The sequence below is a fragment of the Mesitornis unicolor genome, unplaced genomic scaffold, assembly GCF_000695765.1.
Source record: "Mesitornis unicolor isolate BGI_N332 unplaced genomic scaffold, ASM69576v1 scaffold4640, whole genome shotgun sequence".
NCBI lineage: Eukaryota > Metazoa > Chordata > Aves > Mesitornithiformes > Mesitornithidae > Mesitornis > Mesitornis unicolor.
The window spans coordinates 24,812-52,354 of NW_010158830.1; the positions used below are offsets into that span (position 1 = coordinate 24,812).

At 36.2% G+C, this 27,543-nt stretch overlaps 1 protein-coding gene across 1 annotated transcript in view; it reads left to right on the plus strand.

Moving 5' to 3' along the window:
* The first annotated feature begins 1,871 nt into the window (after positions 1-1,871).
* The window catches only part of LOC104540756 (lipopolysaccharide-responsive and beige-like anchor protein), a 37,187-nt gene continuing 11,515 nt past the window's right edge, over positions 1,872-27,543 (plus strand). The window contains exons 1-4 of the mRNA XM_010184636.1: positions 1,872-1,904; positions 8,407-8,574; positions 23,650-23,739; positions 27,064-27,241. Coding sequence (XP_010182938.1) covers positions 1,872-1,904; positions 8,407-8,574; positions 23,650-23,739; positions 27,064-27,241 — 469 coding nt within the window. The remainder of the gene's footprint in view (positions 1,905-8,406; positions 8,575-23,649; positions 23,740-27,063; positions 27,242-27,543) is intronic.

Sequence of the window (27,543 nt, forward strand, 5' to 3'; positions counted from 1 at the left end):
GTTTGCTTGTGCTATTTGCAGTGATTTGAAGACCATGTGTTTGCAGCCATTTCTGTCTCCTCTTACATGCATACTAATACTTGTTGATCATCACGGTTCTTGTGAATTGCATATACAACTGACACATCAGAGCACAGTATAAATGCTGCAAGCTGTTGAAACAGTGCAAAAATAAAGCAAGAGTTGACTTTTAGGAATTACAGAGTAAATCACAAGAACTGTGAGAGCAGATTTATATGTAAAAAAAGTACTAGTTTCTTCCAGTCTGAAGTGTATTGTGCTGTCCTTAGCCAGACAGTATGTGTAGGCTTAAACTTTAACTTGAGGATTAAAAGGTATGGAATTCTGTAGTACCTAGCCTAATACTTAACATGGAACGTGTTTCAAGTGTAGTTTTGTCTGTATTCACAACTCTTTTTGCATTTTGATCATGTAAGTTCAGTTCATGTTTCAGACATTCTCTAAAACTTCATGACCTTCACTGCATTCACTAAATTTCACCATGCGTTACATGACAATTATGCTAGCTATGTATTCATTTAGTAATAAGTAAGCTAAAAGCCCACCACGGGGTAAGTGTACTCCAGTCATAACATTTTTCTGAATTTCAGAGTTTGGCCTGTTTCTAGCTTCAGTGAAAAATCTTGTTCAACCTCAAAGGCAAGCGAATTTTATGTGATTCAAGTTTTTGCAGTGTGTGTTTTGCACCATTCTCTCAATGTGACAGAATCTGTAACATTGAAAGGTGAATCACTGTTTACCATGACAAATGCCCTTTTGGAGGTGTGTAGTACCCTGACCTTTCAGTTTGTCTTTGGCTAATACTTGACATTTGGAAGCAACTGTGATCATGTTGACAAGGCTCAAGGAGATGCCAAACAGAGGACCCTTGGTTAGAAGTATGCAAGTCAGCTGAAGTGTTAGAAGTAATATAGCTGCAAAAACCTTCTGAGAGGGAAGATAGCTTGGTGGCATGGGATGCTGATATGACTGCATGGCTTCACTACCAGCTCAGTCAGCTCGATAGGTACACAGCACTGCATTGTGAAATACAATCAGATCTTGCAGGATTTTGGTATTTGTATTTTTTTTTAATACAAAACTTCATTTAAACTAATTTGACTAAGCCAGTTGTCAGCTATGTGGTTAACAGCCTGTGCTTCCATGGGTAATAGATTCCAGATTCAGGCTGTCAGGCTTCATGCAAACAAGTGCTGGAGGAACTGGGAGAGGAATTGCTGAATTTCAGGGAGGAGGGAGCTTCCTGCCTCCTTTTGGTTCTGTGTGGGAGGATTTTCAAAAGGGATTTTCTTTCACTTTCTTGGTCTTGTGATGTTGCTGACTCTTCTAGAGGAGAGAATCCTCTAACAGCGTAGCAGAAGTTTTAAATCTGGACAAAAAATTCAGGGGTGGGGTGGGGGGAGGTGGAAATAGTGAAGATATCAACAGCACCTCCTTGCATTATAAATTCTTGCTTTCTGCCATATTTATATTAATAAATGGTCATGGTCTAACCAGTCATGGTTAGATTTTCTTTGTGTATCTGAGAAGGACGAATGCAAGCCACATACATCAGTATTATCATGGTTATGAATAATGCTAGCCGTTTGTGTGATTCCACAACTGTAATTAATTATGGCTTTTATATATTATTTTTCATGTACAGGAATTTAACAGAGACCTCTTGATCATTTTTTGTTCTTATTGCAATTCTTCCTTCCTCTGGCTGAGAGGAAATCAAACACATTAGTAAGAGGCCATTCTTGGTATGACTTTTGAAAAACGTCTGTTTGTTTATGGAGCCAGTTGGCTGAAACAGGTTTTGCCCACTCTTTTTTTCAATGGGAAAGGTAGGTAGTATTGTCATAACCATGGATGACGTGAGTGGTGAAACGTGTGAACAAGTGAGGTAGGCCAGCACCTGTATTTATAGTTCATTAACTGTTGAGAACCAGTGTGCACTCTTGATGCAAAGGATACATCGATTACACTCACTGTGGGCAAATCAGCCCTTATTCAGCAGTGTGACACTGTAACTGCACTGCTCTGGGGTCCGTGTTGGCTTTGTTTAACCTGTTTTCAGTTTCTCTACACTATAGTGTCATCTTTGAAAGTTTGTGTTTTTAAGTCTAGCTCTTCAAATATTCTAACAGCCGTATGTTTATGTCTTCTTCCAACGGGTGACTTTGGAGATCCAGCAAGCCAGGATGCTTTACTTCACGTTTCTAAGTTGTTCTACTATAAAGGATGTGGAATTGCTCACATGAGTAAAGATAAACATCTGTGTAAATGTTTTCACTTTTGGCACCTAAAGCAGATGTCCAAATTTTGAATCTTAAAAACTTGTTCTGTTTATATACTGTTCATGGTAAATTGTAGCAATTTTGCCTTAAAATAGTGCTCTCAAATTTGCAGAATACCATGGATATAATAAGAAATACTTTTAAGGGTGATCATTGCCTTTTATGGAAAGAGTAGCTAAGAATACTCCAAAGCAACTTTTCATATTCACCTCAGTTTTTTATTCTTGACACCTCATGTTAGACATTTCAGTTGAGTTTAAAGCTGAATTTCAAAGGAAATGTAGCTTTCATTTTATAAAATACGTAACAGCTGTCTGACTTGTCCATTTAAACTACAACATAGCAATTGTAGACTGAATATAGAAATTGCCAAAAGATGCAGAAGTGCTTGGAATTTTTAGCTAAACATGCTGCTAATTAACTCTTTTTTTGGTAATAATTACATAAATTCAGATAGGAGTTTGAGTCAATAGACTGAAAAATAATTTTCTTTGCTTGCTTGCTGCTTATGCTGAATATACCTCCCTGCAAAATTCTGTTTCATTACGTTACGCTGTTACACAAATTTTCTCTTTTGTCATTACTTAATACCTTATTGTTAAACATAGAGAATTAGAAGCAGCAGAGGAAGCAAAGTTTGTCTTCCAGAGATCTCCTATGTGTGAGCTTCTTCTCAGGTTGTTGATATCCTTTGTTATGTAAGATCAGTCTTCTTGTGTAAAGCATTTGAGTTAAATCTTTTTATTAAGATTATATTTTCTTGAGTTCTTTTTCTATTTTATCCTGTTATTGGTAACCAAGTAGAGAAATAAAATAAAATACTATCTTTGGTTATAACAGTAATGAAGAATACATTGGCAGTGCACTTCTGGACAAGGTTCTAAAATAAAGGGCACACACAAGGAAAGGAAAACTGAGGTAGTTCTTATAACTTAAGCTGTAAAGTAGTTGATCGCTTTCTGAAGTATTTAATGATTAAAACAAATTGCAGAATACAGTAAATAAAACCATATGCATTTACTGTAACAATCTGCTTGGAACAGTTATTTAGCAAGTTAGAAACCACCAATCATGTAAACAGTTTTGATGTCCATTTCATCCTTTTGAAATTTATATTACCTCATGCAGAACTCAGAGTTTTCTCTGTAGTACATCTGCTGTCCTCCTCCTCCTCCTCCTCCTCCTCCTCCTGATGTCTTCAAGGCAGGCTGGAGTTCAACATCTTTCTAAGAGCTTTTTATACTTTTTTTTTTCCCCCTCAAATGACTACCCATGTGATCCAATGGTGTTGCTGGTGAAAGCATGTTTGGTAATTTACTTTTAAATACTAGTGGTTACTGAGAAACCTCAAAAGACAAAGCCAGCACTTCAAGAGTTAATATGTTATTAGGAGGACAGGAAATCTGGCAACTATTGCAGAAACTAGACCTAATGGTGCACACAAACAATTTGTCAGTCTTGGTAAATGTGAATAGCTTCCCGCAAAGTGGCTGCTTTTGCTTTGTTTGAACAGCCTAAACTTTTCCTTTTTGGACCTTAAATCTTCGAAGTGAAATGTGATCCACATATTGAATCAAAATAATTTAATTCGAAACATACTTTGATTGGAACAAAGTTGACATGGAAAGAAACTCTAGAATAAAAAAAAAAGTTGAAAGAACTTTCTATCATATATTGAGCAGGAAAATTTGAAACAGTTCTAATTAGGCTGAAAAACCCAGCCTTCTTCATTGTAACTTTCAAAGGTCATATATCAATGTTAAGGCAGCATTACCAACTAGTGTCTGAAAGCCTGCACATGCAAACATAGTTCCAGTTGTTTGGTTTTGTTGGGTTTGGGGCTTTTTTTAAATGTACGTGAATGCACATACTTCCCAGCAAGAATGTGTACTTCGTTTAAAGTAGTTACCTGGTACTGTACTTATGTGGGTGCTTTGCCATGTTCAGGAAGAGTATTTTTCACATCAAAATTGTTTTTGAGCTAAAAATGAAATTCTAATTCATGCTTTTCTGTTCATACATAAATAACTTTCAAATGGAATTTTAAAAAGAGACTCAATTATTTTAACTGTTTCAAGGGAAATTCCTTTGAGGAATTCAAAGAGGAGTTAAAATATTTGCCCATTAAAGGTAATTGGCAATTATTTGTACTTGAGATTTGTAATTTCTTACTTGCTGATGTGGTATATTCCTGGGTTTGGGTTTTTTTTTTATCTGAGTGAATAGGAAAGATTATTCATGTATGAGAAACAGTTTTGGTTTCTCATCAAAGTTTCTACTTTCATTTCAACTATATAAAACACATTTTGTAAAGGTTGGACTTCTTTTCTGTCTTTCAAATAAGAGTTATGTGCATGCTTTATGCTGTGCTTCAAGATTACTTTGCTTTAATCAGCATAGGAATAAGGCAGGCAAGTTTGTGGTCTTATGTTTCAAATAGCTTGATTATGAATAAATGTTTGTACTGGTGAAAAGAAATACACTTAATCTTTTCATCTAATTTCAGCTTTGGAACATCCCGATCTCTCAAGCACACTGTATGTTCATTTTGAACAGACATCATTTCTTATGCTATGTCCTTACATAATCTAAACCAGAAAGAACAGTAGAGGGCAAAAGCCAATAGTAGTTACTTTAAAGATACAAATCTTGATTCCAAGGGTATAATATTATTTGGGAAAATATACCATAATAAATGGTTAGAGCATTTATACTGGAAAAAGGAAAAATCTTTTCTAACCTGCTTGTTTTATGTTTTTGTCATTCTGGCCATGATTTACCAAATTGTTTGTATCAGTATTAGACTGATAGTCTGCAGTTTCTAGCAGGAAATCATTCTCCGTTTATTCTTTCAGAAAACAGGACAGAAAAAGATGCCCATTAAAAAAATGAATTTCTGAGTAATTTTTGAAGAAGCAGTTTTCATTGCACATATTTAGTGACATCAGATCATGCATTTGAAAAATATTTATGAATAAACTAAAATTTCCTTGTAAGATCAAAGCTTCAATTTGTTAATGTGTCTGAAGCGTTTCTACCTTGGGAATGGCAAAATGAAAGTTACTAATAGGTGTTTGTGTTTGACATCTGTATACTGTACTTTTTAGCATATCTCAAGCGTTCTAGTCTCTGCCTAATAGATCTCATTAAAGAAACAGATATCTGCCCTCAGACAGTTTGTCAAAGTTAATATGAGTCCCTGTGGACAGAATTGACAATTTGTGTGTGGCTTCACGTGATGGTCTTTTCATGGTCTTGTTTGATCCTCAACAATTGGGCATTAGTCACTGATTTATTTTACAATAAATCAATAGGATTGAATATTACTGTATTATGCTGGACACTTTAGAGGATTTTCTTGTTTTGCCCATGTTCCTCAGAGCACACAATAAATGATGTTCTCGGTCTGCTGTGGGAGTGCTAACAATTGATTGGTTTGCTTTAAGAGCAGCATGGGAAGGATGTTAGTATCCCATCGCTGCTCGCTGTATTTAACTTGAGCCTTAATGAGCACTGCCTGTCCTAGACATTTAAGTAATCCTAAATGCTAAACATTTGATACCTTTGGTTTAGTTTTGCAAGAGTCAAATACTAACAGTAAATTTTTTTTTAAACTGGATAGTTATGCAAATTTGAACTTTTTCACTTCTCATGTTTTTGGTTGGTTTTGGTTTTGTTTTGTTTTTTTATTAAGCAGTGCCCATACTTAAATAGCATTTACCAGTGTGGCTGTAAAGTTCATCACAAGTACTGGTATGTTGTGTTGTTTTCCTTGAAAACCTACTTTATTTTTTAATTGTTATACTGTCTGTTAACTATTGTTCCTCCATCAATGGTGTTTTAGCACAAGCACTTCCCTCTAACTAAGAGCTTGACTGTGAACCTGGAATGACAGGCAAGCTTATTTATCAGTTGAATTTGTGTGCTATATTTGGTCTGCCCTTCAGTGTTCTGAGTATTGATGCTGACTGTAGTCTTTTTTCATTTAGCCCTTGTATTTGTGATTTGGCAAATAATAAAGAAGATTTAAAATGGCCTGATGGGGAAAAAAATAAAAGAAAATAACTTACTTTTGAATCTGTATAAATTACAAATGTAAGATAATTTTAAACTTGAAAAAAATAATTCCATGAAAAGGCAAAAGGTGTGTTTTAGTTTTGCTTTTTAAAGAAAAAATTAGATTTATATCTGTTAATGTGAGGAGGTTGCAGAGTGATATTCCTTTAGTTATTTATGTCCAAATGCTTTGCGAGGGTAATATGACTCATTACAAATCTAGCTTTTGAAGAAAATGGAAATATGAACAACTTCTGCTCGTACTAGAAGTATCTTTCTTTCTTTCTCTCTGTCTGTCTGTCTGTCTTTCTTTAACACTTTCTATAAAAAGCCACAAGTCTTTAACACTATTTTTCCTGACATTAAATACTTACAGTGACAACAGTAAGTATATTTTAGGGTTAAATTTTTTTTAGCAGGATAGTAAGAAAATTAATTCCTATCATGGTCATTTGCCGAGCCCTGCAGAGTTTTATGTCTGCACATTGTAGTATTATGGACACTCATGAGACTCCTGACTGGTTTTACCTTATTAAACAATTTTGAAATCATTAATTTTTAATTGGCCTGCTTGTGGTTTTTTATAGTTTTAATTGTATGTCTGTGTCTAAATGCTGGGTTTGATTTTTTTAATTTAAAAAAAAGCAAAAAGTAAGCAAGAAAAAAATCCTGTCTAAGCATGTATGTTGTAAGGTATTTCCGTATGATCATCCAAGGAGATACTATACTGTATGATAATTCATTTTAAAGAATGCTTTCAAGCAATTCAGTAGCTGGGAATCCTAATAAAAATAATAATAAAAAAAGAATGATATGAAGTAGAAGATATGTACAGGTCTTTTCTTGATTGAAAGTTCTAATTAAGTGAATCGAGGAAAATTAACTGAAATTAGCTGTCAGAAAGTCACATTTAAATGAGTGATGATCTGGTGTGGCAGTAAACATTTAAATGATATAAATTGCCATTTAAGTGTATGGTTTAATGTTTGTCATGCATTAATATGACATGAGACTGCAGTGACAATCAAGCAGCTTGCTCTAATTTGAACATATTTAGGGCTTTTGTATGGAGTGCACAACACAAATTAAGACAATTGCTGTTTTTATGTGTCAATTTAAATGTTGTTTTCAGGCATCGGTTAATGAAACAAACCTATCATTTCTGTGTGCAAATTACAGAGTGATTTCCTTGGTTTTCAGATTAATTTTAACTTCCTCTGCTCAAAATTGAGAATTTCCTTTACAAGGAAAATGCCACTACTTTTGTTAGATGAAAAGAATATCAGACTTTGTTGTTTCATCTGCTCATTCAAATAAGAATTTTTCTGTGTAGAATTGAGATTCAATCCAGATGAATTAACCCTTTAGATGACAGTGATTTTTAAGTTATCTTTTAGTATATTTGTGCTGTATCTAATACCATTATGGAGAGATTCATTATTGTTTGGATGCTTTTGTCTTGAGGATTGACTTGTAACTGGATAACATCTTCAGAAAGGCGGCTTAATCATTCAGCATGGTACCGTTTCTGCATGGGCTTATATATAAGATATGTACAAATGCATAAAAGTAACAGCAAGTTGCTATTCCAGCATGTTAAATAGTTTGTACCCTAACATCCCTGGCTAGTTTGGTTTTCCCAGCTCTTATCATTTTTCTGTCTGTCAGAATCAGATGATTATGCTGTTATTATTAACTGTGCAGATCACTCAGAAAAGTGCAATTTTATCCTCAAAGTTTGTAAAAACATAGCCTGGATGTATGTCCATAAATATTTTCCATTTACTGCTTTTTTTCTTATTCTTACTATTATAGTTTAAAAAGCAAGTTCTTATGATTGGTGGAAGTAGAATAGGGTTAGTCTTGAGACTCTGGCATCTAACACAGGGCCCACCTTTTTTTTGGATAGAACATCTAAAATACTGTTACCAATTCTGTACTTAAACTTGTTAAGATACTTTTGAATGCTCTTCAAAAAATGCTTCTACTAAATGATGACTCTCTGGCAAACTCAAGTTTATCTGCTTTCTGTGGGTGTTTTTTACAGGCATTAGAAAGTGAGTTTGTTTCCTGCCAGCTTCACCAATGGATTGATCTGATTTTTGGCTACAAGCAACAAGGGCCAGAGGCTGCTAGATCCCTGAATGTATTCTACTATTTGACTTATGAAGGAGCTGTTAATTTAAGTTCAATAACGGATCCTGTATTGAGAGAGGTAAGTTTGTACTTTAAATACAGGAAAGGAAAATCTTTGTTAGCCACTGCAGTGTTGAAAATGTGAAGACTCCATGTTGTTCAGGGCTTCTGGTGAATGTGCAAATCTTTGCCTTCTTTTGTGGTTTGGCTACAGGCCAGTCAAACGCAAGGTGCCTCAGCTAGTCCTCACAGCGTGCAAAATTGAGAGAACAAGCATGCAAGTTGTTCTTAAACTTTGTGCACCTGGATTCATATGAACTGGGCACCAGTATAAGAATAAATGTTCAAGCATTGCTTCAGTTGCTGAGGGCAGTTGGTTTTATTTGCTAATACTGGATCTTAATGGCAGAAAACAGTGACCAACCTTGATTAGGCTTGCACTTTTCTATTTACTTTTATGATTTTAACCCTGCATATGTAGTACCCATCAAACACTATAGTTTCGTAGCTTCCTTTATTTTTACTTGTCTTGCTATCAAATCAACAATAGCTTGTCCTGTATTTTTTACGTATGCAGAAGTAATTATTTAAACATTAGAACGATCAGTAGTCTTGCTAAGATTATTCAGAAGAATCTGTTTGCTGAAGTATTCCTTAGGATATTGTGGGCTTAAAGACTCCTTCCTCCTCCCTCTTTTTAAACAGCTGGGCAGTTTAAAAGGGCAGGGTGAGGTAGGTGATTAAAACTGATTTTTGGTTGGTTTTATGCCCTCTGTTCAGGCAGTACACTGGTATGAATTATAGCTGCAAGTATATTAGTTATAGAATAAATGTAACTGGTACTTTTTATGAAATATTCTGAGTCCCTCAGAACAAAGTAATATGAATGCTCTCAACAATTTATTTAAAAGTGTGGCTAGATATATACCTACAGGAAATATGTGTGTGAACTGAATAAAGTAAAAAATGAAGACATTTCTCCTTACAAATATTAGGTTTGAAGTTCACTGTAGAATTCTCAGCTAATCCTAATTGAAGTTTTTGTCATTTATTGCTTACTGAAAGAAGGTCTGAGAAGTGAGCAATTATTATTTTAAATACTATTTCTTCTGTATATACTGACCATCTGACTGTTGAGGCACTTTGACAGCCTCTGTAGGGAAGGTCACATCATAGCAATGTTATGAGTTTTACCTGGCTTGCGGGTGCAGTGGAAAGGTTTGGGGGGTGTTCAGGGCATGTAGGGGTACACAGAGACTGACTTAAGTAGCAAAAGTGATGGCTGGATGTCATCGTTACGTGGGTTGCCATCAGTCTGCAGGTCCACTTTGAACTAAAATACAGAAGTTGCACATAGATACATTTAATTGAGCTAAGGAAAGAAATACGAGAACACTTGGCTTTTAAGAAAAAATGTCGTTGTCTGAATTTGAAGCAGTTATTGACCCAAGGATACTAGATGTTACTGTTCACCCTGTTGTGTTTTCATTTCCTTGATAATGATTGTCCACTGTATACTGATGAGGAAATACTTTACTTGTAAGGATACTTATTAGACTCTTGAAGTGCTAGGTTTAAGTGTGACCTGAAAAATAGACTGGACATTGTCTGTAATTAATATCAGCTCATTCTTCTTAATTTTGGTGTTAAATGAACCATCATTGAACCATCATTTATGAAACTAATAATTGAAGTAAGTAATCAAAATAGTCTGCAACACAGAATTTTAATGTAGTTTTAAATTTTTCTAGATCAGTTCTATTATCAGTTTAACTGTGATCTGTTTTACTTGTGTCGTAGCCTGAAAAAAAGTAATTTAAGACCAAAGAAGTTACAAATCTATCTGGAAGTGTGAACCATCTAAGTTAAAGAGCCATTAATTTTGTACTCCTATAAATATAGTAATATGTTTTGTTACCAAATCTTTTGAATTTGTTATGTTTTTATTGTACTTCACTACAATGTTTCTTATTTTTGAGTTGTTCTATACTGCTGGAAATGGGTGGCGTATAGAAAGGAAAACAGGAGAGAGAGAATAGCAGTGTTGTTGAGTTCATGATAATGGAGTAGCTTAGCAGCAGCAGAATTGTGGAACACTATTGATGACGTCAAAAATACGTACTGATGAATGCAGGCAGCAGAATGAATGGTGTCTTGTAACAATGTGAGTCTGAGTTACTTGAAGATTAGTGCAATGGAATATTTTTATTTAGTATTTTTATGCAGGTCAGTAAAACAGTAAAAAGATTCCTGTTTAGTTAGATATCCCTTGCTATTTACATGTATTTTATAAAGGACATTTTTGTATTATGTAAATGTGTATATGTGATTTGAAATGATTCATACGATCAGCTCTGATATGATATTGATAGTGCACAGATTTAATGAGTATCATTACCTGTGGTGAGTTATTCTGCTTTTACTTATGAGTAGAGATGAAAGTAATAAAATATCTGTTTGTGTGTATATCTATGTGCATAATCATTCTGTATCTATGTGCTAAATGAATTTATCATGCACCTTTGACAACCTCACCTTCTTCCTGCTTACTGATCCATCTCCCCGAGGACTTGCACTAACATTCTGTACTGCCGAGCAGCTTCAGTCAGCATTTATTTTTCTCCTTCAGTCAGCTTGCCAGAAAATATTTCGTCTTTTCTTCACCGAATTCCTGGTTAGAGGCCAAATGAGTTTCTGATCTGGACAATTAACAGTATTTTTAGGCAGGCATCACTCCACAAATTTAGTATCTGTTTATTAGGCAACTATTAAACCGGAAATTGTACTCTGGATTTCTTGGTTTCAAAAGGATGCTTTTGGCTTTCTCCTCTTGATAAAGTTCAGAGATTGGGTCTTTAAATCTTGACAGTTGTAGCAGAAAAAATATTTTTATTTGCAAACCTAAAACAAGGAGAAGCTTCTGTATAAACTGACATTTGCAACTGGCATTTGACTAAGGCTTAAGTATCATATGGAAATAATAGCATGTGTTTAAACTATGGCAGTTTCTCCACATACATGGTCAATGCTAAGCCTGGACCACATCAGTAATGAGAAGCAATGTGTTTCTGAAGTATCTTCATAGATATATGTGTAGATATTGGTGACCTAACTCATCTGGAGAGGCCACACACAGAATAATAGTGGAAGGAACTGAGGAGTGGCAGAGTTTAGGTTAATGCAGAATTTCCTTAGGTCTTCTAAATGGCTCCAACTGGCACCTTTATTTTTATAGGCAGTCAGGTTATATATATTACAAGAAGGAAGCACTCGTCTAGGAAGGAAAACTACTTGATTAAAACCATATTCCAACTTTCTTTCTTTTAAACTGAAAATGTAGAACTTTTACATACTCTCATACTGCTGTGAACAATTTTTTCCTGCCATTCTTTCTGCCTATGGGAATAAAGGAAATAAAGTATTTTGAAAGGATCTGACTGCTATAATATAAAATTTTAAACTAAAATGCAAACCATGGGCCACATGCTACCTTTTGGCAGATAAACCCTGGGGAGTGCAAAGCTTGCATAATTCAAAGGCAAATCTCAGGGGGAGGGGAGTAGATCAAGAGAGAAGGGTTTGAGTCGGAGCCAGTGGGGGAAGGGGTCTGCAACCAGGAGAAGGAAGGCAAGAGGTCCAGTGTATCTGCTGGCAGATCTGTCCACTACTCATCCCTGCAGAGACCATTCCTTCATACGCTCTTTTTTTAATTTTATTTTTCCCCTCTACCCATTTTAGCAGCATTGTCATTGATTCTGGTCCTTGTACTTGTGTATCTTGCTGAAGAAGGTTACAACTGCAGAGGGAAGTTGCTGTTCAGTTGACAAAGCAGTAAATATCACATCTCTTTCCTGTGGAAAATACAGTATTTGCCAGCAGAGGTGTGCTATATGACTGCCTTCTATTGACTTGTTCTTGAACAGCACATTTTCATCTGTGGAACTCCCGATCACAAGATCTGCTGTGGAAGGGCTTTTTAGTTGCCTGTGTGGAAGAGGCAAGGAGTCACAGTAGCACAGATAAATGTCATCCAACTGCTCTGGAGAGAATTCACAGCACCTTCTTATCACAAATTCTGCTGTCCTTTTGCAATATCTGTCCAAGAATGGGAAAAAAAAAAGTAGAATTAGATCTAAGTCATTCAGACAAGCAACTGATTCAGAGGTGAAGCACAATCCATAGAAAATAATTCGTATCTTGGACTGATTTGTGGGTATTCCATTACTGTCCTGGTCAGAAGAACAGAAATGCCTATTGTCTTTGGCATGCTGTAACAAAGGGTGATCGTGAATTTGGGCTGCACTTGGTGCTAAGAGTCCCTTTCTCTACTGATACACCAATGTAGCTAGCATAAACACTGGAGAAGAGTAAGAAAAGAGATGAAGTTAACAGCAGGAAGGCAAAATATTACTTGGAGAATACATCACTGATTTACTACAGGAACCCCTGAACCTCAGGAAGCATACTAAATTTTGCACTGTGCTTATCAAAAAGCACTTAACCACATTCTTTAAATAATTTTTAAAATATCATCTTATATGATCTTCGTAGACAGTAATTAAGGAAGACTGATGATCTAAAAATTCACAATAATAGAAAAAAAAGAGAGTAAGTCCCATCCAATTAATACCCCATACAGTTTCTTAAAGTGATTTGCTTTTAGCCTTAAATTATTCAGTTGTTTCACACTTATGTCTTTGAAGAGAAGGTGTCTTTTTGCTACACGCAGGTAGTCTGTTTAACATTAGGAAGCACAGCTTTCTCCATTCTATTGGTACCATTCTTTCTATTGTTGGTACTTTTTTTCCATATGAACTGAGGAGTTTCAAAAGTTGTGAAGAATCAGCTTGGACATAGCATTTGGTGTGTTATTTCAATGTGCCACTTCTGCTTATATAAAAAGAGGAAATAATTCTTTTATTTTCAGTTTTAAGACATATATGGCATTAATTATTTTATGGATAATAGCTTTTAAATGTTGCCCAAGATTAATAGCTTTGGTTAAGTTTTATGCATCTTAGACTGACCTCTTATGAGCCTAATTTTATTTTTAAATATTTACAGTTTGAGAGACTTCTGTGCTTTCCAAAAGAAGTTGCAAGGATGTTTAGTTTACATGACCTCAGCGTCATGACAGCAGTAGCAGATCTGATATCTTATCCCAGAGAAAGCATTTTTGGCCTCTCTTGTAGCTGTGTTCATGGTGGGAGTTAATAGCATATTTCAGCTCTAACTCAGCTGGAGAACTCTGACAGCAGTGAATCACTAAGTATAAACACAATTTGTATTTATAGCATAGTTAACATTTACTAAATAGTTGGGAAAATGATCAGGCTGTTTTTAGCAGGTTGAGCAACAGTCTTTGTTGGGGCTGCAATGAGGTTTAAAAAGTAGGATAAAGTGGTTATAAAATACTGTCACAGAGCAGTAAATTTAGATGTGCTGAATTCAGTAAGTAAAGTATTCATGCAGGCAAAATTCGAAATACTGTAGAAACGATTTTTGAATCCCATCTGGCCAGAAGTGTGTTGCACAGATGGCGTGCTTGAGATTGTGCAGCACAGGAACAGTGTGAAAAGCCAAATAAATGTTAAGAGTTGGTCTAGTTTTAGTTGCAAATCTGTATTAAAATAGAAACCAGAATGGTTTTATGGAACCAGAATTAAGAAGAATATATTTAAAGGAAATATATTGATTTCCTAGTGAAGGAGAGGTGGACTTGTCAACTGCAACCAAACCTGTGCCCTGGTCTTTTCCTGTGAAAGGTGAAGATGGGGCCTCTCTTGCCATTGTGAGTGGGCAGTTACCAGTACTGCATGAAATCAGCTTGTCTGGGCATTGGGATTCTCCCATGAGAAGATGAGTATTTTATTCTACTAAAAGGAGCGTTAAAATAGCAGGAGCACTCTTCCTGCTGCTGGTTCATATCATTTACCTATTAATTCTCATGTCTTGGCTCACACGGTGACTTATCTGTGGTGTTGGAGTAAACAGGCAAAATGAGTATAAGCACGTGCTTACTGAGATGTCTGGGAGGTGTGGCACTTCTTTGATTCCATTCAGCCCGGAGTTTGACATGACGAATGGGGGCTTATTGCCCTTTGTCTTAACTTGAGTATTTACTACACCGCTTGGAGACAGACAGACATAAAAGTATTCAGCTAGGTTTCAATCCAGAAAAATATTTGACCTGAATGCTTTCTTCTGTCCTTCATTACATAATAGATTCTAATTCTATTTTGTGCTTCTGCTTTTCTATCCATCAGGAAAAAGGGTGATATTTTAGAGGATTAAATAAATAAGAATCAAACAACTGCTTTGGCTGGAAGTAGTAAAGCTTTTCGGAAGGAGGTAACTCATGTAAATTTTTTCTTCAGCTCTGAGTGTTTTTTTTCTCAGTCCCTGAGTGAAATTCAGAGGATAGAAGTTTTCAGTGCAGTCAGTTCCCTCACCTCTTGCTTGACCTGTCTTGTGGGTCTATCAGAGCCGGAGAGGCCTTCAGACCCCCTGGGCTCTTTACATTTTCATTTGTGCCTGGATGGTCAGTCTTAGATAGCTGACATATTTGTTGGCCAACACTAAAGAAGTAATCAAAAGTAATCAAGGAAAGGAAAAAAGTGATGTTCATAATCCTTAAAAAATAACTTTTAAAAATAGAATTATTTCCAATTTTCTTTTTCTTATTCTTCCTTATGTGGAAAGGGTGAGATAGTGTATAATAGCTACAGTTATCATATGTGAAGTCATTTAGCCTAGAATCAAATGTGGAAGTGAATAGGCTACAAAAATATCATTATTTTTGTGTCATTGGCATGCTTCAATTATTTGCAGGTCTTTTATACAGTCAAAAAGTTCTGTATTTACTTTTACAGTAATTGAGAAGCTAAAAATTTTTGATTGGAGTGTTTTCATTGTATTTGCTCATTGCAACTCAGGATGTCTAGATCATCGATGTTCCCCCCAAGTCTGCAGATGTGTTGTGGTATGGTATTTACTTACCAAACTGTATTGTATTAGTTATTAGTTACATTTGCACAATAGCCACTTCCCGAGAGAGAAAGCTTGTAGTCATACTGAAGGTGCTTTTCCTCAAGCAGTGTCCAAAACTCAAGTCTTAATTAAATGTCACGTTTTGTTAAATGGTAGCAAAATGTTCATTCATTGCAGTAACAAACTCTGAGATAATATTGTACCTATAGTTTGAAAATAACTGGTTTGATCTCACAGGTAGTAGTTATGTCTTAGTTTAAATAAATGTATTTCTTAGCTTAGCAAAACGAGTTCCTTGTTTCTTTTTTGCAATTGTTACAAATTCTGAAAGAAGTTGATGCAAGACAGTTTAAAGACCACTAGATGCTGGATTTTTTTATGTCAGTGTATTAACCTCCTTCAGTTTGAAATGTTTTATTTAATGAAACTTCTCTATTTAATGAATAGAGATGGCATCAGCGTTGAAGGAATTCCATGGAATGCTAACAGATTGGAACAGATTGCTTTTTTCCAGAGGAAAAGGTTTTATATCCAGAAATTTTTATATCAGAAAATCTATCAGCTAAGCAGCAGATAGACTGTGTAAAGGTAGCAAGTTTTAAAGATTCTGTTTAACTGTTTAGAGCAGTGAATGAATAAGACCAGAAACTGCTGAAGTTTCAAGATACTGCACATAGCAATGTCACTACTTTCTATGTTATAATTAGTGATTTTAAACAAAAGCCATGAATGGCTCTTTTGAAATCTTCAGCTGCCATAGCAAAGAGAGACATGAGGCAATTTTGGTTCTGATATTCAAATAACATGGAGACTGTTATATTTTTAAAACCTTAGGATTTTGCTTGTACTGAATCCAGTTTTATTTGTGGGTCTTCAAATTAATCTTAACTTTCTTTTTAGACTCTTTTCCCTTTTTATTTTGTCAGTCTCTTTGAAGTACTACCAGACCTGTTTTTCTAGTTCCAGTGTTTTTATCTGCTGCTTTCCAGTAGCCAAAGATTTAGGTGTTTTGAATGAGCACATCAGTCCTCCAGACAGAGATACTGTTTGAAATTATCCATGAACCCAGTGCCTCTGAACATTATTGAGTGACATTTGTTTCTGTTGGTTGTGTCTGCTCTGACTAACTGGTTTCTTTCAGATTGGCAGCTGGGATTACGCTGCAGTAGACAGACAGCTGCGTGAACTGGAGATTGCAGTGAGGCCGTGCTGTGCCTCTGTTTAATATGCCTGGAATGTATATATTCAGATTGGAGCAACTTGCATGGCCCTAAGGGGGGGATCTATTTGTAGTTTCACAAACTGTGATTATTTCCTGTTTTACTTTAATAACTGCCATGTAGTTGTCACACAGATTTGTCTGGACAAAAAGACATTTTTTCTTTATTCTTGCAGAACATTTCTTAATGTAGTATAAGAGCTGAGTTAGTGTTTTTGTTTTTAAAGTTGTGGTGGAAGATATCCTATGCTGTGCTCTCTTCTACACTTCTCTGTGATGTGAACAGAAGAAAGCATTATTTATACATTGAATCTCAAATAGCTTTGAGAAAAAAAAGTCCTGTGTAGGGTAGAACCCACACACGCTCCCTCTAAGTATCCCTAGTAATTTGGATTTAATAAATAACAAGTGATTAGACTAGTTACCAACTTTCAAACAGACAACTATGGCATTGAGAAGACAGAAGGAACTGAAATAAGGAGGAAAAAAAAATTATACATACAAAATATATGTTTCTTTCAAGGAAGCTACAAGGAAGGAAGCTTCATTCATATTTGATGACTTTCATTTCTACATGTTGTTTTATGTTGTTTTCTTTTCTGAGGTGTACTCAGTTTTGTTACATAGATCCCTAATGCCCTGCAGCAGGGAAGGGTTATGCGTTTTTACTTTGTACCAGCTTCCTAGTGTACTCTAATAATGTCCCCCTCTGCAGGTTGTTGACAGTATTTCTGCCCACCATTCAGCTCAGAAGCCATGAACCTGGGTTACTTGAATTGAAGTAGTAACTGCATGAGTGAGCTGGAGCAGGCACCTTTTACACTCCGCTTGGTTAAGAGAGAGTATATTGCAAACATTTTGCAGGCATGTTTAATGATACCTAGAGAACAGAGTGTAACTCTTGATCTTGTAGTATCTTCTTTAGCCTTTCCTCTCTCCTTGCTTCCTTCCCTCCTCTGCTACTTGTTAGATTTCAAAGCTATTGTAGGCAGTTTTATTTTAAAACGGTACGTTAAGTGAATTGTGCAATAATAAAACAAAAAATAGAAGTGATTCAATATAAAAGGGCTGATTTGCAAAGTTGAAATGAAAGAAAGATATTCTCATTTGACATGGAGAAATTGGGCTGCTCATTTTATTTTTAAAGCAGCAGATGCGAGTGTGTGAATTTATGACACTAACATTTGAGTGCTGTATTTTTTTCATGGGTCAAGTGTAGTGCAATATCCCCAGGGCAGGTGTACAGTCAGCAAGCATATTCATTGCCTTTTTCAGAAAAGCATTTTGCCCATTTTTCACAATCTTGATCTAATGTGAATTGTTGTAAAACGAAGGGAAACGGTACTACGAAGAGCATATCTTCTATAATCTTTAGCCTGTTCTCAGCAATTTTATGTAATTGCTATGAATTGTGCTTCTCTGGCTAATGTTATCCTGAGTATAGTCTGTGAGGAATTTAACTAAGAATCTTACTGTAGGACTGTAAGTGACTATCTGGTCAGAAGAGGTTTTCTGATCACTTGGTATCAGAGCTTGATTTTAATCAGCATCTCATGGGGAAAGGAGCTAGTCAGCTGGCCGCTAAGACATTCAGCTTCACTGTCTGAGGGAAACCTGTCAAATACTCTGTGTCCTCTAATGCTGTAAAGAACCATCTGGGTGGAAGAAAAGGGAAAGCAAGTAATCATAATTGCATATCACTCAAGCCAATAGAAATCACTGAGGAACATGTGTGTAAACCTTTTTGAATATTGAAAAGTGAGGTAGGAGCGGCAGAGAGCCGAAGTAATTATTTGGGCAAGGGCTGTTATTTTTCTGGACGTATATACTGGGTAAAAAGATGGAGGATGAACCCAAAACATTTTCTGTCCTTAATACATATGCTACAAGAATATGTATTACAATGCATGATGTTATTTCACCTGGGCTTTCAAATGTTTGGCAACTGAACCGTACAGATTTAAGAAGTAACTGGAAATATTTAGGTGTAGATCTGTAAAGGCACATTGGCTGAAAGTAGCCTCTTTGTAATGAACAGTAAGGGTGTAGCTTGTTGTGCCTTTTAACATGGGTATGCTGTGCTGTTAGGCGTTTCAGACAATTTGGTGTTTTCTGTCTGAGCAGGCATGATGAAAGCAACTCTGAGCTAGTCTCTTTAAGGGTCTTTAAATCTAGAGTTAAATGGTGTATGTCTTGCCTTTTAACTATACGGGCCTTCATTGCAGGATTGGAGTTCAAAACTAGAGACCGTTTCATTCTTTCTCTGTGACGCTCACTGCAGTTCCCCCTCCACTCTCCCTCCCACATATTTAATTTTATAGTTCTTTCAGACATAAACATGAAAAAAAGCAATTTTGACTTAGTTTCTGAGTGTTGCTGCAAAGAAAAGTAACAAACATCTGTTTTTACCTTAACTGCATCCATATGTTCAACTTTCCCATCACCCTCCTTCCCCAGAAATTTACAGCCGTATTTGGTGTGTACTGCATACTGTTGAATTAACTTTCTTCACAGCTAGATTAGAGGGTAAGCTCAGAAACTGAAAATACCCATACTAAGTAGTGGCCAAAAGCTACATTATAGCTAAGCCGTTTTCAAATTTTTCACTCTTCTAATTTACTTCCCTGTTCTCCTTCTCTCCTTCCCACCCCCCTCCCAAGAAAAGAGGAGATGATCCAGGAGACTTTTTTTTAGGAACAAGTTGTTGTAGTAATTGGTTAAATGTTAACTTGTGAAATTTACTTATGACTTTTCTACTTATAAATTAATTAACATTCAAAACACCATGTTTATCCTGTAAGTATGTGGTTTGAGATGCATACTGTGTGGATTATTGTAAAGGGTTAGTTGCCTTGTTTCATTTCATTACTTCATGTTGTAGCATCTGGAACAATTCTGGCCTTACCAGAGTTCTGTTTTTGTAGCAGATTAACAGGAAGAAGGCTATTTTACTGAGCTATTTGAGAAGCAGTGAAACAAAATGGTGAATGATATTATCTTTTATTTTGTGGTATGCAGAATGTTTTCAGAGATAAGAGTTTGTGGGAACTAAAGATACCTTTCAAACAAAAGTTATTCCTTTTCAGTTATATAATGCATTTAATAGATGTCAAACTAGTTGTGCAAATTTCCCAAATATTTCTACCTAAAATAATCTACATTGTATGGTCCTGAGGGATTCAGCAATGTGAGAACACCTGCCCTTTTTCTGCCACTGGAAGCAGCTGGCTGTCTCTTAGTTATACCGACTAATGCTGTTAATGCATAGTTAGAAACTGGGCTGTAATTTGTTAGAAAGTTAGTTGATGACTTTTTGACTGATATTCATTTTATTTTATATTCTCAGGTAAGTGGTAGGTTATTTACTTCAAAGGAGATATTTTTTTCTCTGAGGAAAGGATTCCTTACTCTTAGCTGATTTTCTTTGACATGTTGAACAAAAGTCTGAGTGACATCTGGTAGCTAAAATGCACTGTATTTCTCTTTCTGTTGTTATGTAAATTGAGAGAATGGGGATTGATTCTAGCTCCACCGTCACATATTTCTGCTGATAGAGGGTGGTCATCTTACATCCTCCTGTATGTGATCCTTATGACTGAGACTTCATCAGAACATAAAGTTGACAGCTTTGAATACAACCTAGGAAAAGGAAGGAATAATTCTTGGTTGCTAGTTCACTGTTTTGGTCATAATTAAGAAATGTTGAAGCCAAATAAGGAAATACTTGCTTTTTGTTCCTTGTAATGAAAAAGAATGCAAAATGATCTTATGCTGAAGTCTAGCCACTATGTCTAGACATTATTATCCAAGCGCTGTTGCCTTTACTCAACATATTTTCAGACTTCTTTTGGCACTCTAAAGACATGTAGTAAAGAAGGCATACCAATATCTGTGCCTTTATGTACCGTTTTGTTGTTTTATGAAACATTATTATGGTAGGGTGTGATCTGAATATAGTTTTTCCCAGTTCTGTTGGCTAAAAGGGAAAGATTGTGTCAATGGTCTGTTGCATTCCTGGAATTGTAGGCTCTCGTATTATTTGAAAGGACCAGATGGAACCTAATGAGTCTAAAAGACTTGTTTGTGGCTGAACTGTAAATCCCAAACTCAAGCTAGATCATAAACATGCGTGTAGAAACTGTGTTAAAGACTGAAAATGGAGAATCTGTGGTCCTCTAAGCCAGGCTTTGGCAAAATCATTGTCCCATTGGTCAGTGGTTTCACCAGTTCTGACAGATCTCTATGTGAAAACAGGCAGTGACCATCTACTTTATACTTTTTAATATCCCAGAGGGGTTCTCTTCTGCACTGAGGGTGTGTGGGAGACAAATAGGTGTTCTGCTGCTGCTGTTGTGTGGTCCAGAAGAGTGATGATGGTGAGCATCATGAATGTGAGTAAGCAATGTGTTTCTTGCAGTTTTTATGTTGTTGGAAGGTGGTAAGTTCCTCTGAGATCTGGACTGTGAAAAATAGTATTCTGACCACTGATTTTTCATTGATTAAAGCAATTACAACATCTGATTTCTGTTCTATGTTAGGCTGGGCTCTTGTTATGGTGAACATGTTTGAAAAACTCTGCATCAGTATGTGGTATCTGGTGTTACTTTTTCCTTTCTTAGTACTGACAGTATATAAGAGAGTATAGTTTGTAGAGACAGCATTGAGAATTAAAGTACATACCAGGTTTCATGGGTAAGACAAAATTGTGACTCCCTTTAAACGCTGAGCGTGGGCTATTTGGGAATGGAAGTTTCTGCATTCATAGTAAGTCAATATACAAGGAAGTCAACAAATCTGGTTTGTTATTTCCTCATCTATTCTATTTTCAGCTTTATCTAAAAGAAATGCATTGGAGTTGTCCTTCAAGAATATTGTATTCATTTTGGATTAATATATTGGATATCTGTTTTATAGGAAATAAATAGTTGATTCTGTACACTATAGAGATGTGCCCTGAAGATTTTAACAAGAACAGTGTAAGTGACATCCCGGACTGTCTGCATTCTGTTCCTCCTGTGTTCTTCTGGTTCTACCCTCAGTGCAACACAGAATTCCCATTTGCTAGTGAAAATATTCCACTCGATCTGCAAGTAAATGTAGGCAAATATTTTCATGTGGATGTTTTGAAACGAACAGCATTTTATGGAGAGGGTAGAGCTGCTGACCAGCACACTGTTGCTTTGTTAATGCCTCATGTCTTACGGTGCCTCAAGTTCTACGCCCTTGTGATTCCCTTGATATCTCAAGTCACAAACCCTCATTTTTTGAATTTTAATATAGCATATCTTGTCACTAGGAAGGGGACTCTGATGGTCTTGTCGAGCTTTAGTGTTTCACAAATCTGATACTGCTATTCCTCAAAAAATGCTCACGCCATTTGTATGTCAGATTTCAGCCAGCTTTTTTATAAACTTACTTATTCACCAGTTCTTTGAAGATTGAGATGCTTCCCAGAGTGAGCAAGAGTGTTAGAATCTGTCCATGGAGTAATTCCAACTCTTGTTCTGGTAAGTTCAGATGTTTCAAAAGCCCTCCCAAAGGTAGTAAGGTCAAGTGTTTTGGATGGCATGCTTCCTATCAGAGGATGGCCTCAGGTGCATTCTACTTTTGGTTTTGTTACTTCTGTAACAGGAGAATATGGTGTCCTAGTAATTGTCTTTATTATTATCTAAAAGTAGTAGTTTGTAATAATAAGATCAATTTAAGTGTTATTCTGTTGTCTCCAAAATTTTAATGGGTGGGTAAAATAGAACAGAAAATATAAATATAAGGAGCCTTAAGCCATGAAAAAGAAGAATCTCTAAGAGAAAAACATGGTGTTCTAATAGCTAAGAAGTGGCTAGTGATTTTGTGTTTTAGCTTTCATGTGTCCCATTTAGAACACTTTTTAGAAGGCCCTGCTTTTCAGAACTTCTTTTGAAAGTAGGACTTGCTAATGCCTCACCTTATGCACTCAGCATCGCTGGACACTTTTGAGAATGCACCATGCAACAGAGAAACTAAACTGTCAGCCCATATGCAATCTGTTAGCACACATCAAATGGAAGGTGATTTTACTTATTTTAGCTCACAGTGAAAGAGATTTAATCTAAGATGAATGATTTAAGATTTTGTGTAGTATGAGCATATTTCTGTGGATAGTACAGGACTGACAAGGAATAACTTGTTGAATTTTGGCTGCTTGATTTTCTTTGAGCTTGTGCACCAATAGGTGGCAACATGGAAAACTAGGTGGACATGCCTAGGCAAGAGGTATACGTTCACACGTTTCAGAACAGTTATTTTTAAGAAATTGCTAAGCATGAGATGGTATTTTCATGAATGGCCTATGAAGAAAGGGATAAATCTTGTTGCTGAAGATACAGAGAAACTTTTTTAAAAAAACTGTAGCATTATATCTTCACATTCTCCTTTAGCTGCATTTAATATTAGTCTTGCTGTTGTAGTTTAATTCATCCTGAAGTTCTTTGCTCTTTTTGAATAAAAAGAAGAAAAAAACTTGGTGTAGCTTTCATTGTAGTTACTGCTGTGATAGTAAGCACTGGAGTTTAAATAGAATGGCGAATGCTCTTAATACCTATAGAAATTTTCTAAAAAATAACTTTTGTTTCTGAGTTATGATATAAACAGGATAAGTCAGTGTTAGAAAGGAAATATGGAGCCAATAAAGAGGCTTTTTGATTATAATAGCTGGTTTCTGTTTAATATCATTGAGCAGAATGAGGTTTTGCAGAGTTTCTCATGGAAATAGCATCCACAGTACTAAAATGATTACCTCATTCTTAGTACCAGTGCCAAGCACTTAGCCCCACAGTGAACACACGGGCTTGATTTTCAACATGAAACAAGACAGAAGTGTGGAATGACATTTTCAGGTGACAGTTATGGTTCTATTGCCTGTAATTAGCACCTCTTAACATGCGAACCTGCCTGTGCCTTTTCCAGGCTGTTGAAGCTCAAATACGAAGCTTTGGACAGACCCCTTCCCAACTGCTCATAGAACCACATCCTCCCAGAAGTTCTGCCATGCAGGTGGTAAGTACCACGTTAATTCTTTGTGACCTGCCATTTTGTTCACTTCCTTTGCTATCTTAAAGTTACAGAACCAGACACTTTGGTTGCTTTTATGTGGCCGTAGAATTGTGTTATTAAAACCAGGAGATGAGTTATGATTTTGTAGGACTGGGAGCGTATGCAGTGCTTAACTACTCTTTTATTTATTGCTGAAAGCATTGTACTGATTTCTAGTGCAGACCTTTTTTGTTGGTGTAAGCTAAGAACACTTCATCAGTTGATTTTGTTAATACCATACCTGTACAGGTGAGAGCCAGTCATTGTGGAGACAATTCAGTTAATCTTTGGCAAATTCCCCAAGAAGCATAGATTTAGGAGGTGGAACTTCCTTGTCTTTTCCCCCAGGCATAGGTTTTCCCCTAAAACCAGGATTACTAGGAATTCATGAGCTGAAACTTACATAGCAAAGAATGTGACTAAATGTGTTTTGCAGTAAAGCTTGGGTGATAAAATCCAGGCAGGGAGCATTAACATGCTTTCCCTTTTACCTCTACTTGTGTCTAGTATAATTTTATTATACAAACTATTATTTTATTACTGATTACTATTTGATATCATGTTGTGTGCAGTCCTTGGGTCTAAAGGACCATTTGTGTTTTAGATCCAGAACTAAGTATGTTAAGTGATACTCTGACAAGTGGAGCAATGGTCTGCTAATTCGCAAGTTTTTCAAAGAGTTACATTCCCTGATTGTTAAGATAGACATTTTATACTGCAGTATAAGCCAAGACATTTTCTTCTTGTATGTTCTGTAAGACATAGATCCTGCTCGGGCAGACTAAGGTTATTAGATGAAAAACATATCTGAAGTGCAAAAGGTTTTAGAACAATTACACAAAAATCTGAAATGTATCCAAAGTAACTTACAAGCCTTGTGATACAGGAGTCCAAGGAATGTAAATTTCCTTGTCAAATTGAGCTACTGGTCTTTCTGAAATACCTGTCACATATTGTACATGAGACTTGCTCAGCTGACAGTCCCTCCCATCTGCACCACTCTTTCTGCAGCAAGTATGTATTACACTTCGATAGCTGTGCTGTAGACATGCTCCTGCCCTGGGATCTCATGTGCTGGTTGAAGAGAGCTGGTTGTGCTGAACTGTGATCTGCTGGCCCATTGCACCTCCCATGTAGCGTCCCAGGGCTGCAGACCACTGTGGTGACATGTGTGTGCAACCCATGGAGCTTACTCTTTCAGAAGAGCCCTGGTAACAGGGAAGTCAAGGAGCCCAAGTGCCCTCATCATACAGCTATGTGCCATGTGATGTGTGTGTCCCTCTGTCGTGGTGCCGTGCACTAGGCACTTGCCCTAATTTAGAGGGATTTGTTTCAGGAAGAGGAGGAATTTGAGAGGTTGATTGTTGATGTGTTTGTCAGACCCATTGTTATAGAAATAAATTTGATGCTAGGAAGCAGTTTGTGTGGTTCTATCATAATATTTTTCATGATGCTGAATTAGTAATGATTTTGTATGTAATGGCAGAAGTTAAATTCTGTGAATTTAACTATTTTCAACTTCTGTGGTTTCTCTGGGCTGAAGTACACACACACAACAAAAACCCCCTTAGTTCTGCACTTGCTTTGACCAGTTTTCTGGTTATTAATACGTGACTTTATAGTCACACTATATTAAGTGATTTTAAGAGTAGTATTCCTGGAGCTGAAATACAGTAAGGATATTTTTACTGTCCCAACTTTGAATTATTTATAATTTCATTATTTACTGATTTTTCTGTTTCCGTATGTGTGTGTGTGCATGTATGCATGACTGCAACTGAATTGAAGGCTACCACGTGCTGTGTTAAGTGCACAAGCCATAATATACACCAGGTGTAGTAATTAGCAGTCACACGAAGGCTGCCTATTTGTCTGGTTTTGCTGCTGTTGCTGTATCCCCTTGTGTTTTCTACCATCAGATAGCTGGATTTAATTGAGGCCACATCAGATGAGGCATTACTGACACCTTTAATTGAATGAGCATCCAGGGAGGATTAACTCATAATATTGATTGGCTTTTAGCCACTTGCTCAGAAGGGTGTCTGGGTAGCTTATTAGTTGCTTTTATTTACACCTTTATGCAAAGACTGTAAATAGGAATTCATAGAGCAATATGTTTTTCTAAGTACTCTTAATAACTTTTTAAAAAGGAGTGATAATAAAAATGCAAATGTATTTAATTTTTGTATTAGTTCGGTATAATTATACATTAAATGTATGCACTTACGTACACATATATGTAATGAAATATTGCAGGTGGAAAATAGCCAAGAGCACTTCATTAGTGTTCTAATTCAGTTATAAGAAAGTTAAAAATAATAGGGCAATATGGCTACTGGTGACTAGGATGGTAGTATTTCTACATCTCAGTGGAGTTCTCTTTTTGTTTTAGGTACATTACACAATCACAAACACATTACAGTTTGCTTTCCCTCCTTATGTTTGATATCTGGATCTAAGTTCCCCGTCATTTTGTTTTGACATTGACACTATTGTTAGAGATCTTAATTAAAAAGTTATTAAACTTTTCACACTACTAAATTAAAAAACTAAAACCTAAAAATATCATGTTGGAAATGAGAGTCTGAATTCATTCCCTCCCTTTAGTATTTCTAGAAAAAACAGAGGATAGTTTCTGTAATCACATCTACTTTATATTCTTTACAACTGCATTTAATTATGTTTGTGCTTTGAAACACATTTGCAGTGAAGTCTTCTGCTTTGCATTCATAAATCTTATTTTTGTACACCAGAAATATATACAGAACATATATCTAGTGTATGTGTGTATCTGTTTATTTTAATGTGCTTTCATGTTCTCATCTGGCTTGTAAAGAATTGCCGTCTGCCAATTTAATGCAATTTGAGACAATCTCTGGGAGCAGGAATTTCTTTTGCTCACTTTTTTTTTTGTTCCTTCCTAGTTTGGCATTGCTTTCCTTGACATGCTATCTCTGTAGATAGAAAGGAGAATTTTTTTGGCAGAGATAGGTGATTGGAAACTTTTAGTTTAATCTGCTGTGATCTGTAGCGTTTGTATATAGACACCCCGTGTTCAGCAAAGCCCTCAAATTAACTGCGTACATGAAGGTTTTCTACTAAGATGGTTGTTTCCACAAGCCTGTCCACTATTATTGCATTTGCTTTTCACTGCAGCTGCTGTTGGGTCTTGTGTGTTTTAATCCAGTCTTCCTTCTCTTGTCCTGTCTTCTTTTCTCCTCCCCATGTTTTCTTTTCCCGTGTATTTGGGTTCTTGTTGTGTGCACTCAACAGTATCTCCTCCTGCAGAGCCCATTGATGTTCACAGACCAAGCTCAACAGGACGTTATCATGGTTCTAAAGTTCCCATCCAACTCCCCTGTCACTCATGTGGCAGCCAACACCCAGCCTGGGCTGACCACTCCTGCTGTGATCACAGTTACTGCAAATAGGCTATTTGCTGTAAACAAGTGGCATAATCTTCCTGGTAAGTAAATTCAAGTAAGTAGCATAAGTAACCACTGCCATCAAACAGTACTTCTACTGTCTGTTTCAAAATTTGCTGCAGAACTGTTTTAAATTTAAATGTGAAGAACAAGCCCAATTCATTGGCACAGCATGCTCTTCACATGTGGACTTAAATTTCTCCTTAAAAATGTAATCTGCACTACTGTGTAGTAAGATGTGTGGCATGCAAAAGGTTTGTGACAGCAATATGTTGCTTTCCAGGCTATCAAGTACTATGCAAGAAGACAAAACCAACGTATCACTGACCATAATAAAGTTACG